The sequence below is a fragment of the Scardinius erythrophthalmus genome, assembly GCF_964197995.2.
Source record: "Scardinius erythrophthalmus genome assembly, chromosome: 2".
Taxonomy (NCBI): Eukaryota; Metazoa; Chordata; class Actinopteri; order Cypriniformes; family Leuciscidae; genus Scardinius; species Scardinius erythrophthalmus.
Window position 1 is genome coordinate 36,177,596 of NC_138222.1, and position 19,758 is coordinate 36,197,353.

At 36.5% G+C, this 19,758-nt stretch overlaps 1 protein-coding gene across 1 annotated transcript; it reads right to left on the reverse strand.

The window, feature by feature from the left end:
* Nucleotides 1-293: 293 nt before the first annotated feature.
* Nucleotides 294-19,275, reverse strand: ncapg2 (non-SMC condensin II complex, subunit G2). The gene is made up of 27 exons (XM_081347106.1): nt 19,209-19,275; nt 18,790-18,880; nt 18,270-18,458; nt 17,747-17,861; nt 17,060-17,217; nt 16,796-16,930; nt 16,607-16,701; nt 16,250-16,406; nt 15,015-15,107; nt 14,736-14,861; nt 12,656-12,835; nt 12,012-12,164; nt 11,629-11,851; nt 11,382-11,476; nt 10,792-10,965; nt 10,586-10,656; nt 10,031-10,184; nt 7,495-7,668; nt 6,949-7,059; nt 6,435-6,563; nt 5,185-5,284; nt 4,804-4,994; nt 4,496-4,636; nt 4,080-4,183; nt 3,894-3,994; nt 1,361-1,463; nt 294-1,246 (listed from the first exon to the last, which is right to left on the reverse strand). Exons 2-27 carry the CDS (start codon nt 18,865-18,867, stop codon nt 1,177-1,179), a joined length of 3,420 nt encoding a protein of 1,139 aa, XP_081203232.1. The 5' UTR covers nt 18,868-18,880; nt 19,209-19,275; the 3' UTR covers nt 294-1,176.
* Between the last annotated feature and the right edge of the window lie 483 nt (nt 19,276-19,758).

Consider the following 19,758-nt stretch of genomic DNA (forward strand, 5'->3'; position numbering starts at 1 on the left):
CTTTCTCGCTGTTTTTTAAGACTTCTGCGCGGTCAGTTGAATTTAGTTTGCAGAGATGGAGCTCGCTTCATCTCTCCTTTTCTCTTATCAGATAGAAGAGGTTGAGGAAGTGTTATCTATGTTGCTCTCCAGCGCAGTTATTATGCTCAAAGGTTGTGCCCTCTACCGAGACGCTGGAATGCTGTACTTGACAAACAACACACTACAATAATAAATCGCCTGCCACCTGTGTGATGAATGAGCAAGTCAAAGTTATGCCATAATCTATCATATTAAAATAACCACCCAGCAGAGAAAGCAGAAAGTGAAGTTTAAACCATGGACTGATAAGGGAAGACTAAATGCCTATATAGACACATACACACTTCACTTTTTTAAGCTATGACATGATTAATTAAAACAAGGGATGGAATTTTAATAGTGCATTGATGTGAAAGTATTCCAACCATTATGAAAAGAAACAAAATCCAAGCAGAAATCAAAATGGAGAAAAAGTAATGTAAGAGTAATCTTGTCACTGTAGAATCAGAAGTTGACAGTCCACCCAACCATTAAGGTTCAAGTTCAAACAAGCAACACAGCTTTTTCCCAAGTAATCTGAATTTCATGTGCCTTTTCTTTATTTTATACCATGATTTTAGACGGATACTGTATAGACCTCAGATTAGGGAAATTTTCAATCACATATTCATAGCTCAGAACACATTTAGTAACTACTTTATCGACATGACAACATTGACAACATGTCACACCCTAGTTGGATCTAAATATAACACAGAATATGTGAATGAGAGGGACATATTTCATCAAAGACACTTGATGAAATAAATAATCGTATCTTAAGACATACCAGACACAGTGATATGTTTAAAAAAATAAAAGCCTTTGAGAAGATTTTAACCTACAATTATATTAGAACACAACTGTTTGAAACCATACAAAATAAAATACAATGAAGTATCAAGGGTGATGGACAGTGTGAGCACTCTGCTTTTAGTGAACCAAGATGTTTTATGGAAGTCTTGCTTACTTATATAGTGAAGGCCCTTGTATATCAAATCCATCCATATGTAGAGAGTGAAAAACATGCAACACAATATACAGATGAGAAAATGAAAAAGTGACCAATGGATTTTGTGCGAGTATGCAAAAGCTCTAAACTATTAGCTTGCCCGTTTAACTGTTTGGTTGTTGGCATGGATTTAGGATATCATTCAGCATCCTGATAGTGGATTCATAGATGGTCCTAAGATTGAGAGAAAAAAAGAGCAAAGCAACATTAACAGTCATACAGCTATTATAGTGTATACTGTAGTACAAAGACGGCATGCTTTCACAATATGACAATTTATTTTTTTACCTCTGTATATTGTCAGAGTTTTCTGCAGAGAAGATGTAAAAGTTCTGTATTTGTCTGCGTACAGACACAGCAATTTCCTTCAACTCCACAACAAATGCATCAGCTGTAATAAACAAAGCAGAAAAGTAAAAATGTAGTCCAACTCAACTGGTCCAACTCAACTGGACTTGTTGTACGCTTTAGTACTGGATAGTGTCAAATGAATTTTGATAGCACGTCTTTCAGAATGTCTAGTGGAATAATTTTCTATAAAATGCTTAAAGTTTTACTATCAAATATTCAGGTGTTGGAACCAAGTAAAGGCCCGTTCACACCAAGGACGATAACTATAAAGATAACTACAACGATAACTATATTAGCGTCGACACCAGCAGAAGATAACGCGTTGTGCTGAAGTTGTGCCGGAAGCTAGAATTTTACTTTGTAACGTTTTATATAGTAATATTTTTCTTACACGAACGCGTTGCTTCAGAAGGCCTTTATTAACCACCCGGAGCCGTGTGGAGTTCTTTTATGATGGATGGATGCACTTTTATGGACTTCAAAACAGAAACAGCAATTCACTGCCATTATAAAGCTTGGAAGAGCCAGAACATTTTTTAAAGGAACACTCCACCGTTTTTTCATATTAAACTATGTTATCCTTTTTACCCGCTTAGAAAAGCGCCACGTTTTATTTTGTGTCACCATACTTGGTCGTGTAACTACTTGTGTAACTGTATTTAAATAGAGAAAACGTGGAGGTGTTTGGTCACTTCTAACTTCATCTCTGTTTGGATCCTAATGAATGAACTGGGCTAAGCTAAGTGCTATCAAAGTGTCGCCGCGCGCCAGAGCGATTGAGTTGCACGCACTGAGATGAGAGAGGTATGTATCAACTCGTCTTAGTCAAGGGAATAACATAGTTTAATATGAAAAACGGTGGAGTGTTCCTTTAATATACGTGACTCCGATTGTATTCGAATGAAAGAAGAATGTAATATACACCAAGGATGACTTGAGGGTGAGAAAATCATGGGCTAATTAAATTTTTTGGGTGAACTATCCCTTTAAAGAACATAAAAATGAAATTAAGTTAAAATTTCCTTAACAGAAAGGCTTATTTGAAATGACCATTAACCGGTTAATAATGTTATTTTATCGTTCGGTTTAAGATTTTAATTTGGCAGTTAATCAACCATGAATACAAATACGGCCTATGCAAATGTGACGTTGACACATCTAACGTGAGTTAAATGCCCACGCTCAGTTGTCAAGTCATCCTATGTGAGTCGCAAGGCAATGTGCATTAGCTGTTGGATTGCAGGAATTTATCCGAGGATCTGTTACCATAGCAGGTTAAAGGGTTAGTTCACCCAAAAAGGAAAATTATGTCATTAATGACTCACCCTCATGTCGTTCCAAGCCCGTAAGACCTCCGTTCATCTTCGGAACACAGTTTAAGATATTTTAGATGTAGTCCGAGAGCTTTCTGTTCCTCCATTGAAAGTCAATAGACGGCATACTGTCCATGTCCAGAAAGGCAATAAAGACATCATCAAAGTAGTCCATGTGACATCAGTGGCTCAATCTTAAGTTTATCAAGCGACGAGAATACTTTTTGTGCGCAAAAAGTAAACAAAAATAACGACTTTATTCCACTATTCATTTCATTCTCTCTCTGGGCCTCGAGCTATTTAACGTAGTGTTTTTGCGCAGCGCGTCTGTGTTGTACGTCACATGTAGGCTCACTATTGGCCGACGCTGGTCATGTGTGATGCGTGTGACGTACAACACAGACACGCTACGCAAAAACACTACGTGAACTCACTCGAGGCCTAGAGAGAAGGAAATGAATAGTGGAATAAAGTCGTTATTTTTGTTTAATTTTTGTGCACAAAAAGTATTCTCGTCGCTTGATAAACTTAAGATTGAGCCACTGATGTCACATGGACTACTTTGATGATGTCTGTACTGCCTTTCTGGACATGGACAGAATGCCGTCTATTGACTTTCAATGGAGGGACAGAACGCTCTCGGACTACATCTAAAATATCTTAAACTGTGTTCCGAATATGAACGGAGGTCTTACGGGCTTGGAACGACATGAGGGTGAGTCATTAATGACATAATTTTCTTTTTTGGGTGAACTAACCCTTTAAATCCAGAGTGGTGTTTTGAAACCAGTGAAAATTGCAGGTTGGTAGTGTAGAAAGGTTAGAATAGTTTTTAAATGATTAAGCACCTTGTTGTCAAAGATAGTATTGTGGCTTTATGTATGGGCAGACACTTGCATGTAGTTATATTAACATTAATAAAACATTTCCAATGTAGTTACGAGATTTTTCACCAGCGAATGTTGGATATTTGTGTTTTGTCTTCCTCAAAAAAAAGAAAGAAACATTTTTAAGCCCTCGATCGGAAAGTGATTCCAACAATATTGTTTCTTGGTGTTGTTATTATAATAGTCAGTGTGGACTCTGCTTTAATTTATATTAGAATGATTTTTAGAACTATACCTTTAAAAATGACCAGAGTAACAAAAAAAACTCACATTGTTTGATGATGGTCAGAATGTGTGTAACTGCAGCCCATTGTGTGATACTATCGATAGCCTCTGACTCTATAGAGGAGCTCATTTCAGACAGAAAAAACCTAGAACATACCAGAATATCAATCAGAAATGTTCAATTTAAGTAAAAATACAGGGCTTTTAGCTCTAGCTGGTGTTTCATATTACCTGGTAACAGCAGGAGATCTGAGTGTGACTTTGAGAATGGTGTTCGAAAGATGTGGAAGGTCATTAACTGTCTCTGGTGTCAGCACCTCTTCCACATGAGAGATCTGCATGTAGAAACATTAAATTGCTGTTTTCTACATTTAATCTTCAGTGTCTCAATTGGTTTCTTTTATTTTTTAACTTATTTTTATACATGGCTTTAGACAGCTCTTCCACGCTGTTTGTGGTTTTACTTTGTCTCAAGAACAAAACAATTATTTTTTTATCAGTCATTTTGTCAAACAATACACCCGAGAAAAAAGAGGAAATGCTATGGCATTGAGCTCAACAAATGTTTCAATTACAAAGACAAGGAAGAAATGCCACCCAAACATCACACTAACAGCAATACAAAAATAAATTATTAGCAGATTTACCTTCTGCAAGGTGCGGCTGATATCAATAATAACTGCTGCACAGAGAGATGAGAAGACTCCTGTGATAAACTCTGACCTCTCAGTCGCAAACTTAGTTACCAGCAGAAACTCATGGAGAGCTTCCTCAGAAGAGCAACACAGCTAAACATACATACAGAAAGTGTTAGAAAGAAATGTTGTCAGGCAGAAATGTCAGCCGAATTTGAACTAAATTCAATTTAAATATGTACATAAGCACAAAGGTTTGGTAAACACAAAGAAATTAAAGTGCTGAGGAAGACTTTAATGTCTCTTATCAAAGGCCTCACCTCCTGACCCTCTTCCTTGTCTTTACGCAGTCGATGTGCTATGATCTCCACAACTTTCTGGAAGATGTTAGTCAAAATGCGAATAGTGAGCAACAGTTGATCTTCCTGCCCCTCAGCCTTATGGGAAAGGCAGCCCAGTGCCACCTCAGTAAGCAGAGCGAGCACATGAGGAGTGCATATATATCCTTTCTCTATATGAACACACATACACACACAATTGTGATAAATAAAACATTATGCTATTGTAAAATTTAGCATGAAGGGGTCAAACATAGTGCATCTTGATTAAATGTACATTTATCAAACTGAAAAAAAAAAAAGGGGACAGATTTATGCAACTATCACTGGGCCCTGGATTAGTATGAATACTAAAGGACTCACCTGTCTGCAATAGAGAGGCAATGTGCTGCAGTAAGTGGTCTTTGAAATCACTGTCTCCTACAGAAACCCGCAGCACATCCGTGCACACTGTTAAACAACTCTGACAATGACACAAGAGGAGAAATAAATCAAAGGAATATAATGAAAAAGCATGTTTCTGCACAATTCATTGTAAAATTGTGAAACAATGTATATTTTTAGGATTAGGACTTGTGTGTCATTTTTTCTACAATTTAAAATAAATGACTTCTATTTTAATATTAATATTTAAAAATTGTTGCCTGTGATGCAAAGCTGAATTTTCAGCAGCTGTAACTCCAGTCTTTAGTGTCACATAATTCTTCAGAAATCATTTTAGTATGCTGATTCGGTGCTCAAGAAACATTTCTTATTCCAGGGTTCCCACACCTTGGTTAACTTCAAATTCAAGGACCTTTCAAGGACTTTCCAGGTCCAATACCCTCAAATTCAAGGACTTAATGTGGGGACTTAATTCAAGGACTCAAAAACTCATTGTGTTACCTTGCAAGATGCATTGTTACAGTTTTCATGTGTCAAACACAACTATGCAAAAAAGCGTCTTTTTTTTTTTGGCCATATGACAGAGATCTGATATTCTATTCGTCATATTTCTGTTTTACATAAAACTGAAGAATATTCGGTACATCCTATACTGTATTCTACAATGATCTGATATTAACTTTTGCATGGATTTCTTTTTAAAAGAGCTTAGGCTTATGTAACCAGAAGTTTTGTATATGAATATGCTTTTAAGTTTTTCTTGCCTGATGGGTTTACATTATTTTAAAGCAAAGCAATTAAACATTACATTAAATAAAATATTTGGGCAAATGCGTGTAACTAACGTAAAACAAGCAAGCTAGTATGCATAGGCCACGCAGTGTTGGCAAAATAACACATTAGCGGACCGGAGGGAATAATATGGATTTTTTTCCAGAAAACATCTTGCAGAAAATAAATTCAAGCACTTTTAAGGACCTGTATCTATGTATGTTTATTTTCAAAAACTTTCCAGGGCCTTGATTTGTTTTTTCCAGATTCACAAACTTTCAAGGATTTCAAGGACCCGTGGGAACCCTGTTATTCTTATCAATGTTGTTACAGTAGTATCTGCACAAATTTTTTCTAGGATTCTTCGATGAATAGAAAAAAAATCTTCCTGACATATATTAAATAAAATGAGATATTGGTGATAAATTTGTCACTTTCACACTGATCATGTCACTCACTTCTACGGTCTTCCTGCTTAAAGACAGCTGTTGCTCACTGCTGGAGTTGGCCAGGAAAGGAAGGACTCTCTTCTCTACCCAGGACACAGAATGCTCCAGGGATTTGAGAAACTCCCGTTCCTCTGGGTACTGTAGGATCAGAAACGTGCAGAAACCGTTTTATTTGTTCAATCTAAAAGTGAGCTTACAGAGCATCTGTAGTTCATGAAATCTCAGTTATGTCTATAATGGAAACCATTTGCACAGTTCAGCACAGAATGTAAAAAACAGTGCAATACAGTGGTATTGGCTTGAGATCCTGTGACCTGCTTCAACTGCTGAAATGGATTTATGCCACGTCACCTCAGTGCTTGAGAATGTATGTACTGAGAGACAATTTATTTCTCTTAAACCTCTCTTCACATCCTAATAACATCATTTGTCTCAGTGTGTTCAGTGAATGATTGCTTTGTTTGGCGTGTAAAGGACTCAAAGAGCTCATGCAATGCGGTTACGGCTATGGCTATATACTCACTTTGTGTTGAAGGTGGATACTGAGTCTGCCATGGAAGATAAAAGCTCTCAGTGCGGTCTCAATGACTGCCACGCTGACCTCTGATCCACTCAGAGAGGAGAACAGCAGCGACTGGACACATATACAAAAGAGCAATAACAATAGCTCTGAATTAAAGGTGCATTATGGATTTAGTTCAGAAAAAAGAACCTAGAAACTTTTCCAAAAAAAAAAAAAAAAAAAACTCTACCTTTTCCTAAAGTAGAAGCAAAAAAAAAAAAAAAAATGATGTAATATCTAAAGACCTCAGTAACCATAACTTCCCTTGAGTATAACAATACTTCTCTAAGCTCACAGTGCTTTTATTATTATTATAATAAGGGCAAAAACATCACGACATATAGCCAAACCGCTCCGTGCACCCTTATCTTCAAAGCAAGACTGCTCAAAACCTGCAATTACCATGTTTACTTTGTAACTAATGACAGCAATTACACGACACGCAATACGAGTACGCTTGCACCAATTCTCTGTAATGGTTATCATCAAACCTCATGTCTAAGGTACCTTCCATTTGTTGAGGGCCTTCTGGAGCTGTCTGATCTGATCCAGCGGCAGCGTGAGAAGACAGTCTCGTGTTTTAGGGCGCATGAGCAGATAATCCAGATAGTCCAGGCCCAGATCTGGCTTTGACTCTTCTAGCCCATCAAAATGCACTTTGCCCGTCGTATCTTCATCACCCTGTTGATTAGAGAGTGATCATAGATGATATAAAAGCACCATAAACAGCTAATAAACCCCCACAACAGGGCTCTAGACTGCAACCTTTTTTTCCTGCTGGTGCAACTGAATTTTGTTAGAGGTTGCACTAGTGCCACATCCGATTTGATAAGCGCTGCCATTTCTGTTGCGTATGAAAAACCTTAAACAGAAAACACACCAAAAGCAAAACGAAACAGCACTGCTCGTTTGAACGGGGCTACATGGACCATTTATCAGCTCGGTGCAAAAGCGAATGCGTTTACACGCTGACAGGTCTCAATCACGCGACCACAAAAACAGCGCTGTGAGATCCAGTGAGAAGCGTTCGGGTTTGGCACAGAGTTCTCCGATGTAAACCACAAATGTCTCAGTGGTTTAAACTAGTTTAAAGCCAGATGAAATAGTGCTGACATTCTCAACCACACTGATGCGGAAAACAGCAGAAACACTGAGCCTTTTCAATGGATTTACTGTAGCAACACTAACTGTAAACATGGTATTGTTGCAGAAATGTGGGATATTAATAGTGAATTTTGTTTTATTATTAATGTAGATGTGTAGCCTGTTTATTAATGAAGTAATTGAATAGTTACAGTATTTTTTGTTAAGCTATAATAGTTTAGTTTTTGTGCATTCGTATTTATACTAAATGTGTTTAGGCTACTGTTTTTCATGGCAAATCCATACAGTTTTTACCATGATAATGAGGTGTCATGCGTGGTTTTACATGTGGCTAGGGCTGGGTATCATTATAAAAAGTTCGATTTCGATACCGATACCATGACTTCAATACCGGTTCCTGAACTTTTTTTGATACCAATTTTATGAACAGATAATGCTATAGCAGAGGCTGTAACATTAATGTGAAGAGGGGAAAAAACAAGAAAGCTAAACTGTAAATGCAGCAAAATTTAAGTGAGTTAATTCCGTTTTAATTTTCCTGGATTCCGTTTCTTCCCCCGTTTTAATTTTTCTGGATGGTTAAATTAAATGTTATTAACAAAAAAACATTTGTAATTAACAGCAATTTATTAAAAGTTTTACAAAAATTACATTCTTAATGGTTTTTATTTTAAAATGTTTTATTTTTACCCAGTTCTGTGCTTTCTGTTTTATTTTGTCTATATTCCATTTTAATGGTTTATTCAAAAACATATCTAATTAATAAAATGTATAAAAACAACTTAATTGATTCATTTGTATACAATAATAGGGCCCTATGAATTCTTTTTTTTTTTTTAAGATATTAAGGTATTTTTATTAAGGTATACAACATTACATTTTCTTTTAAATAAACTTTTATTCAAATGAAAATTAAACAAGCCCTTAAATTTTTTTGCCAAACAAGTGCTACACAACAGGTTTACTGTTAACATGGAACATGGAAGAAAATTTGTTTTAATAATAATTGTATTATTATTATTAGTTGTAGTATTAGTAGTAGTAAGATGTACATTATACTGCACAAGCATAATATATTTCTATCGCAGTTTCTTTAAGTTAAACTAAACTTTTATTTTGACGGGTTGCCGTGTAGACCTAGCCTGGAAATCCAGACCCAAATCTGAAAGATTAAGGGTCTGGCATCAAGTAATGAAAATCGCCCAACTGGAGGGGCGGCACAGATTTGAGAATCTCACTGCACGCAATTGGATAACACTACGACCAATCACTGTCGTGATTCACTGTCACTAGCGCTGTTGTCATCTGTTTAGCTAGCCTCTGGCTGCCTATATCAGATACACCGATGTGATTGGTGCAGCTCGGCTACAAGGGCATAGTTAATGAGCATCATTACTCAATGCCAGAGTAACTCACTGAGCAAATTCAAATTGTGCTCTCGCGAGAACTCTGGATTTCCAGGGTAGTGTAGACCTTCTTCTGTGATGTGATGATAGTTTCTCTCAAATGAAATGTCGTCAAAGTGAGAATATTAAACCGCAAAAGCACTATTTAAATATAAATCCTGCATGTTCTGCGTCAATGAATGGCGTAGACGTGCGGTTCCCTTTACTACACAGCACGTGCAACGCACGCAGTGCTCGTCTGCGCCGTTCATTGTATTGTGTGCTGTTGCCATCAAGCCGGCGTAAACTAGTGTTTGTCCTTGATGCATCGACACAGCCAATCACCAGCACTTGATTTGGGCACATCATACATACTGCATGCTTATTTTTTCACTGACGTTGACAAGATTAACCCCTCAGGTATCAAAATTTGGTACCGAACGACAAGACATTTTTTGATACTCAATGGTATCGAGGCAATTCGGTTTCGGCAATTCACTGCTCTTAAATGTTAGTCTAGAGTCCTGGACAAGGACACTTTACACAACATTTACCTCTTTTACAGGTGCAGCCTCTGTAAGCCAGTTCTCTATCAGCTCCACAATATGGCTGATCTGCCCCCAGCTACAGAGACACTCCACTGACTGACTGTATGCCGTCACAGCGGTGCCCGCTTTCAAACTCCTCAAGTGAGACATCACTTTACTCCTGCAGAGAGGAACACACAATCATGCAGTACAACCAGACTGTCCTACAGATCGCTCTAAAGCCTTGAAAACACACTCAATCCCACCAGCATTAAAGGACGTCTTTCGGATGAAATGGGAATCGGAATTGGCATTTCACTTTTGAGCCAACCTGCTGTTCTGGGGAGATGGCTGAGATACCATGCCGACTGTGTTAAGACACTCAGCAGGAAAGAAAGTTTTGAAAAGCTCTTTTCTTCATCGAACTGTTCTTTACAGGAAGTTTCCCCAAAAATTACATTTTAGAAAATGAATCTCTCGAAGAATGTGTTTTCATTTTTGGCTGCCCTATTCCTTTAAAATGGGGGCATTTAACAATGTGAGCTGCATTTAGGGGTTGTTCAAGGGGAGAGTCCTACTAACCTCAGAGCTGGAACAGCAGTGACAGGAAGTAGAGAGGCTAGAAGAATGAGAGGGGCTTTACACCGCTCCTCCTGCACACACACAAATACAGACAACCGCTTCAGGTTGCAACCATATTGCATCAGCTGTAATGATGTGATTACAGTGTGCAGCTTTGCTCTTAGAATTGCCCTTTGGTTCCCTGTGTGTGTGAATGTGCCTCTTACCTGAAAGATTTTTAGATACTGGGGCAGAGCAGATGCAAATTTTGACGTGGTGTACTTGAAGGCCTCTGGGTTAGCCATAAGAGATTTCTGAACACTTTTCCACAGAATGACAAGGATCTCCAGCAGGCTGGCCATGGAGGCAGTGTCCTGCACTGAGAGAACATCCTCCAACATCTAGTGACAATAACAAACATACGCATTATTATTTATAGCCGTTTGAAGTTCTCCATCATTGCTCGGCAGTGTCTAGGGTATTGTGGAAAACATTTAATCTAAATGCTGAGAGGCCTTTCTACTCGTTTAAGAATATATTTCCAATATATGGTAAAAAGGAAGCAAGATTCAGTTTGCAAAGGGTATATAAAATGTACGTCATTTGAATGTTTTTTAAAGAAATGAATACTATTGGTCAGCAAGGATGCATTAAATTGATCAAAATCAAAGAAAAACATTTATTTTAAATTGTAATAATATTTCACAATATTACTGTTTTTACTGTATTGTACTTGATGAGAAGAGGCTTCTTTTAAAAACAAACAAAAATTTTACTGACCACAAACTTTAAAACAGTAGTGTATATGAAATCTCACCGTGCTGTTTTCTTTATTGCTAGATACAAATTCATCATCTCCTGCATTTTGAATGCACACATTCAGACATTTTCGGATCACCAGCATTAGCTTGACTACAAAGAAAAAGTACATTGAGTTAATAGTGACACATACTGTGCTTCAAAATGACAAAACCAAACCCTGGTAACTCAACACATCACAACACACAATATTAAAACAGAATTTACATTAAGAAAGCTTACTGGGGTATCTAAAGCAATCTAACCTATATTAGCAGGAGCTGTGTACAGATAGGCATGCTGGTAAAATTTGCGAGCCGCTCCAGGGTTTGTCTGAATCAGGGTGACGCATCGCTCACACCAGACAGTCTCTGGTTGGTTGACTGGAAAGAATGAGTTAAACAGGAGATTGACAATTCGCTTAGAGACAGGAGGAGAGTCCATCTCCAATCGAGCCAGCAGGTGCTCCAGGGAACAAACTTTCCAAAACTGTAGAATAACAAGGAGTGAAAGAATAGGCATAAATTAATACACAAATATTTTGTTTAAATTAACATTTTTAACTCAATTAAAGGCATCATATTTAGTGAGAGATCAAACGATGTGACATATAATATCAATAAAATAAATTTTGGTGTAACCCTGTTACCTTGGCTGCCCGTACACCCTTGATCTTGAGGAGCATGCCCACAAAGGCAACACGCACCTTTTCAGAGCTGTCATGGAGGCTACTCTTCAATGCAGGCAACAGTTTTTCCATGAGTGGATGGCTTAAACTGTTATCCAGAATTATAGACATGCACTGCAGAGCAAACAAACAGGCTATAATAAGGCTTAGTCATGCACAAAAAATGAGGATGAAAAATATATAGACCATGCTGAGTTCTCCATCTCATTACACAAAAATTAAAGCTACTATTTTACTGCCACAAAGATATGTAAAACTATAATTATGTCCCTGAACATTATAAGAACAAAATATCAAATGAATTGTGAACATATTAATTTAACTTAACTTTGAGGTTAAAATGATTTTGTAAGCACTGCTAACCTCTGAACTATAAATTAATGATTGGGTATGCCCATTCCCCCTAAAAAGCCTTTTAGTTTGAAGCTCTTAAACGAACAAATTACACTGAAATCACAGAGCAGAAGACAGTGTCCTTCCTCGAGCTGTAAATGGCTTTAAATTTCATTTTACTGCAAAACTGGAAAGATGCCGAGCAATTGCTCCCCATCTCTCTCTCTCTGATCACTTTTCTCAAGTGACTGAGAGACAGTCAGGGGTTTTACCATGAAGACGGAGCAGCGGACATCTGGAGAGCTTGTGTCATTAGCAAGCTGCAGGATGAGCTTCTCCAGGAGGTCAGTGATGACCGTGGAGGGTATGACCTCCCAGCAACGAGCCAGAACAGAACAAACTCCGAGCACTGCTGATGAGCGCACAAGGGGCTGGGGGTCATCAAGGAGAGCCTATAGAGACACAAAGAGACAATTTGATAGCGATATAAGTTAGTGATATCTTTTTTGATGACTGCTATTGAATGCAACAGTCGGGTTCTAGCAGTAAAAATCCAATTTATTTTCTCCACAGGGGAATTGATTTTAACAATAACTTCTAAAGCGTAAAAGACAGACCATTCTCAGGTTGTTGTTTTTTAAGCCATTAGACTGCATTATTTCAACTTTTTTTTTAAATAATCATGTTTAACAGTGGAATTCCTTGTGAAAATCTACATTAACCATGATACAGCAATTGCAAAGAAAGCCCCCCCCAATCAGAGAGAATCTAAAAGAAAAAGGTTAGTCTTCCTACGCTCCTAAACTACTTAAATATTTTTATCTATGTGTGTGTGTATATATATATATATTATACTCATACACATACACATATACACACACACACACACACACACACACACACATAGAAATATTTAAGTAGTTTGTGTGTATGTATATAGACATACATACAGTACAGTACAATATATATATAAGTTTGGAAACATTACTATAATGTTTTATAAGTATCTTATGCTCATCAAGGCTGCATCTGAATATTGAAAAATACAGAAAAAAATGTCATATTGTGAAATATTATAACAATTTAAAATAATGGCTTTCAATGATGCTAAATTGAATTTTCATCAGCCATTACTCCAGTCTTCAGTGTCACATGATCCTTCAGAAATCATTCTAATATGCTGATTTATTATCAGTGCTGCTTAATATTTTTTTATAACCTGTGAAACTTTTTTTCGAGATTTATTGATGAATAAAAAGTTAAAAAGAACAGACTTTAGAAAATCTTTCTAACAATATAAATCTTTATCACTTTTTTTTAACAATTTAACACATCCTCGCTGAATAAAATTATACATTTCTTTCAAAGAAAGAAAATAATTACAGATCCAAAACAAGTATCTCAAAAATATTAAGCAGCACAACTGTTTCCAACACTGATAATAAATCAACATGTTAGAATGATTTCTGAAGGATCACGAGAATGAAGATTGGAATAATGATGCTGAAAATGCAGCTTTGCATCACAGAAATAAATTATATTTTAAAGTATATTCAAATAGAAAACCATTATTTTAAACTGTAATGATATTTCACAATATTATAGTTTCTGTAGTTTTTATCAAATAAATGCAGCTTTGGTGAGCATAGGAGACTTCTTTCAAAAACATTAAAAATAGTAATGGTTATAAATAATCTTTGGTCCCAAATTTTTATTAATTTTACTGGTAGTCCACTTTTTGTGTATAATATGTCAGTTTACTTTATTTTGCTATCCTCACTGACATAAATTAACTATAGTGTCCTGCACCCACTAGTAAAATTTTTTTTAAAAAATTATATCTGGTATCTGAATATTTTTTGGTTTGACTGTATATGTGTGTATATATATATATATATATATATATATATATATATATATATATATATATATAAAATGCATATTTTGCAACAAAATGTAAAATATATTGTTTCTATATATAATCAACTACATTCTTTAAATCAATAGTTTTATATTTCTCCATGTTTTTAATTTGTCATTCACAATGCTTCTTGAGAATGAAGTTCTTTCCCCTTACTAAAGGTATGTTTGTGTCCGATTTTTAAATACTTATTTGCTTCAAAATAAAGTTTGTAATACTGTGATTAACTTCATCGCTGGTTGGTTTGGTTCATGGCTTACAACTCTTAAAATCCATATGGGAAAAATTCTGCTGGAACCAAAGCTGCCGAAAAAGTGGGTGGGGCCTGTTGCACTCTATTTGCACACACTGAACCCTTTACATAAATCCTTGAATATTACAAAATATCAATAATGCATAACAATGCAAAATGGAATCAGCTGTTGACATACAAACAGTAAATTGAGTTGATTCTGAACAGCCTGGTCAACCATCTCACTGCTCATGCTGGGGTCATGGATGGGAAAAGCCTCAGTAAAGAGCAGTGTGGCATTGGCACGAACCTCAGCATTAGTGGCCTGTTTAAAATGATTAGAAACATGTCGAAATGAACAAGGTGATATATTTCATTGAGGCATTAGTTCATTAACTTTAGGCTTTAACTCAAAGAACAGCATATTTAAAACAAAATAACAATAAAACAACACAGTGTCAACTACTTTTTGACCTACCTTTAATGCTTTCCACAGAATTGGCTTGTAAAGTCTGTGCAGCATCTCATCGATTCCCTCGCGAAACTTCTGCTTGTGGAAATAAGTAAGGACCTACATAGAGAGACAGTGACAATTTTTATTTACAGTGAAGAATTGTTTCAAATTCAGATCACTAATTTATCTGTTCTAGTTGTCAAATCTTCCCTATATCAAATGAGCCTTCTGATTTTTATTTCTGTCATTTTCAGAATCCTTCCAATGGCACCAGCACAAATTTAGCAGTATATCATGAACATAAGGCAAGGCAAAGCATATTCACTTACACTGCCGTTCAAAAGTTTGGAGTAAGACATACTTTTATTTAGCAAGGGCATTATTTATCAGTGACAGCAAAGACATTTAAAATTATTTACATAAAAATATTAAGCAGCACAACTGTTTTCAACATTGATAATAATAATAATAAATGTTTCTTGAGCACCACATGATTTTAGAATGATTTCTGAAGGATCATGTGACACCAGAGACTGGAGTAATGATGCTGAAAATTCACAGGTAGATGCAGATTCATAAGCTCTTGATTTGATTTGATTTGATTCTGATCTCGATTCGATTCAATTCAGGTACAGTATGTCAATTTTTCTTAAAGAAAAAAATCTTGTTCAGCTAAAGTTGTAAACTATACAGGGAACTCTGTCAGTTGGTACATTACAATAATATTAAAAGCTAAAATCAAAACTGTTGGTTAAAGTTCAAACAAATAATCATAATCAGCAATCAAATAAAAACTTGTCTGATCTATCAAGCTAAGAGCGCCAAAACGATGATTTATTGTGATAAAATTGACAGCTGAGATTTTGTTTCATATCAAAAGTAACAAAGCACAAAGCTTATTGCAATTTTTGGATGAGATGCGTGCAACAAATAACTGAAAACAACATAGACTAAAAGATCGATCTTGGGATTTAAAAATCAAATTTGGTTCATCAAAATAAAGATCAACTGAAATTGAGAATTACAGGAATAAATGACATTTTAAAATACATTAAATAAAAGTTATTTTAATAAAATGTAAAATTATATAATACACTAATATTAATGATATTGATCAAATAAATGCAGCCTTGAGCATAAGAGACTTCTTTCAAAACCATTAAAACATTTTACTGACCCCAAACTTTAGAACATTCATAAGTTCACAACCTAAATTGAATGATCTACTTCAATGTAATAAAGAGGATATGGTTTCTGACCTGTCTGACTTTGCTGTGTACAGGTGAGTTTCTGTGCAGCAACAGAGCATGCTGCATTAAGTCCTGGATGCAGGTGGACTCAATCTCCTCCAGAGAAGGACCTGATGCTTTCCTCCATGCTCTGAAGTAAATCTCAGCCACATGAACAGACAGAGTTCTGCAGGTATAGCGTAAAAAAAAAAAAAAAAAGAATAACCACGACGATCAAAAGAAACAGCAGATCAAACAGTCTGCAGACACCACTCTAATATTGTTTGTCTGATAAATATGGGAAGGTTATTACAGAACCGTCACATAAAAAAATACTGAGTGCTTTTTTAGCATTATAAAACAAGAGGTCATGAGTGTATGAAATACTTTGGGAAAAACGGCAGCTGATTCTTAATAGTTTCATGAATCATCCGAATGAAGTTGTCGTTCCAAGAAAAAAGGAAGGCAAGGAACCGTTTCCCCTGAAAAATGAGCAATAAACAAAGTTATATAAAATGATCTCCTGTAGAAAATAATGTCTCAAACTCATGAGCCCACAAACACATATACACAAACCTCTTCTTGTTTGATATGAGAGGCCCTGAAGAAGCACTGGAGCAGTGGATCAATGACCTGCTGACCTCTTTCAGATGCAAAGTCCACACTGAGAAGCACCTCTCGAAGAGTACAGAGCCTTCTGAGCTCACTGACCTGGGAACATACCCAAAAAGCATCAACATTGCTCATCTACAATACAGAAAATGATATCAATAAAATGATACACATGTTAATATAATAATGTCATATCTGTTAATAATGCATATAAAGCAATTCTAATACCGGTTTCTCAAGTGTAACAGTGTTCTCCAAACAGACAAGGAAAGCAGTCCAACCAAGCTCCTCTTTTCCTTTTAGATCCTGCCTCCACCAGCACTCAAACAGCCAATGAATAGCCTGCTGGAGGGGGGTGTGTGACAGTGGCAAAGCACTCTCTATACCTGGAGGAAAAGACAACATGGGAGGAAATACATTCTATATCTATTTAAGAAAAATATTTTGAATTATGAACACATTTCATTTTCAAGTGTTTAATGGTGATGAGAAAATGACAATTATGAAAAATAAGATCAAACCTGCAACTATTTGTCTTTATAACACCCCCTTGTTTTAAAGAAATACTTCTATTCATCAAGGACATTTTAAATTTTGTTAAAAAGTGACAATAAAAACAATTATTTTGTCATAAAAGATTTTCTAATGAATAGATGCTTAAAGAGTTGCATTATCCCCCGGTTTCGCAGACAAGGTTTAAGCTAGTCCCAGAATAAAATGCATGTTTTAACTGAAAGCAACTTGCACTGACATATCTTAAAATATGTCACTGCCATTGTTTTATCTCAAGATGTGCACCAGTAATGTTTTATTTCTAAGGCACATTTATAAAAGCTAATTAAATGTCTAATTTAACTAACCTAATCTTGGCTTAATCTAAGCCCTGTCTGTGAAACAAGGCATAGAAGTACTTACAGTTTAGCATCTGGGCACAGTTGAGAAGAGAAGTATAAGTGTCATTTTCCTGCAAAATGTCTACAGAGACTGTAGACACAATGGTGACACCCTCTATTACTGCCATGGTTTGTATCTGAAAGGAAACATGAACAACAAACTACCTGTCATTTTTTGTCACAGTGATTTTGCCAAGACAGATGTGTTCCTGGGTCAACATTTTGTTGATCCTGGAACAACATTCCTCTCTGAAAATGTACTCCTAATCCTATCCCACGCCTAAACCTAACCCTACCCATAAGTTATCCCTAAAATCAGAAGGAAATGATAGGTGAAAAACATTAACGTAGAAGCATCTTGACATTAACTGAAAACCTGTCCTTCAAATCCGATTGGTTGATTGAAATGTTTTTCCAGGACCAACAAAGGTGTTGATCCAGGAACATGTTGCACTGTCGTTCACAGTGTCACGTTCACCGTCATTTTGACATGTTACCAAAAGGCTCTTGGTTTACTGTCTCTTACTAAACATTAGCAGCCTGACCTGCTCCTCAGAGATCTCCACCTCCATGTCGCCCGCGTCCTCCTCAGCCCCAGTGATCCAGCGCTCTGCAGGGTGAGCAGCGAGACTGTGCTGCAGTAACTTCAGCTGTCTCTCCCACAGCTCCTGCCTCTGACTCCTCTGCAGCTCCGCCAAAACCTCGGCCAGGTCAAACGGATCTGCTCCATCTTTCTGCAACACAAACAGTAGTGAACGCAATGACCTTCTAGCCTATATAATAAACACTGGGCTTTTTCAGCTCTTTCTGAATCCCTGCTTTCACTGCTAGTTCTGAAGACTTTCCTTCTTTATTCTGAATGTTAACATCGTCTTTATACTTAAAAAATAACAGCATCATTAACGTTAGTCAGAAAGGTCTTGTTTGTTATTATGATTTCAAACATGTATCCAGTGCCATTTATATAAAATAATGCACATTAAACTAATGTACAATCTCTAGTGAAAAACAAGTAAACCTACTTATTCTGTGACACTGACAGCGAGCGTTGAAAACATGACTCACATGTAATCTGATGAAGTTCAGAAAATCTTGGACGTGCTCATGATGGACCGAGTCCAGAAACTGCTTTCGTTTCGACATTTCGCTGAAAAACCTATAAGACAGAGCAGAAGCACACTTACTACATACCGTGAGTAACACTGATCCATAAGTTTATGTTAATGACGTTACCCGTGCACAGGGTAAGGCTACAGTTATGTAAGTTACGCAATAGCATAAGTATCAATGTAGTTTATTTCTCCTAGCGTTAACTTTACATGTCAAACCAAAGTTAAACTAACGACAGGAAACGTTAAGTTAAAGCTTTAGTTTTGTATATGCACATTATTTCTACTATATCAGCACATAGTAAATATACATTTTCCGTCACCTTAAACCTGTCAGTTTGTTTCAAAGACTGTAAAAAAAGTTTGTTTACATACAGAGGATCTTCGGAGAACCGCTCAGTCCGTTTCAATATTTCCCCGCTCAAAGTTAAACAAGCGTCATGACGTCAGGCAGGCGTACTGTTCCTCGTCCTCGTCGAGCCGATCATGAGACAGTGCCATCTGCTGTTGTGGAGATGATGAACGGGCTTTATGTACTGCATTCCCGCGCGATCTTCATCTCTATGCTAAAACCGTATCTATCTTCTGTATAAATAGTTTATAATTCTCAAAATGCTTCAGACGCTAACTACTATTTCACAACGTCAGCTGAGTTATTTTACCACTCTAAAGTCCACAACAACTAAGTTAATGTCCACCAGCTGGCGCCAAAAGCACGTCGTATGTTAAGCCCCCAATAAAAGGCACAAAGGTAAAGTTACTCTGGGATTTATTGTAATTACATCATGCTTACTACTTTTCTGTTATAGGAAAATGTTTTTATAAAAAATAAACCGTCTTTTAAATCTGTTCTCTCTATTTTTGCACTACCAAGCCAAGCAAACTGCCATCAGATTGGAGTTATTAGAAAATATAGCTCTTTATT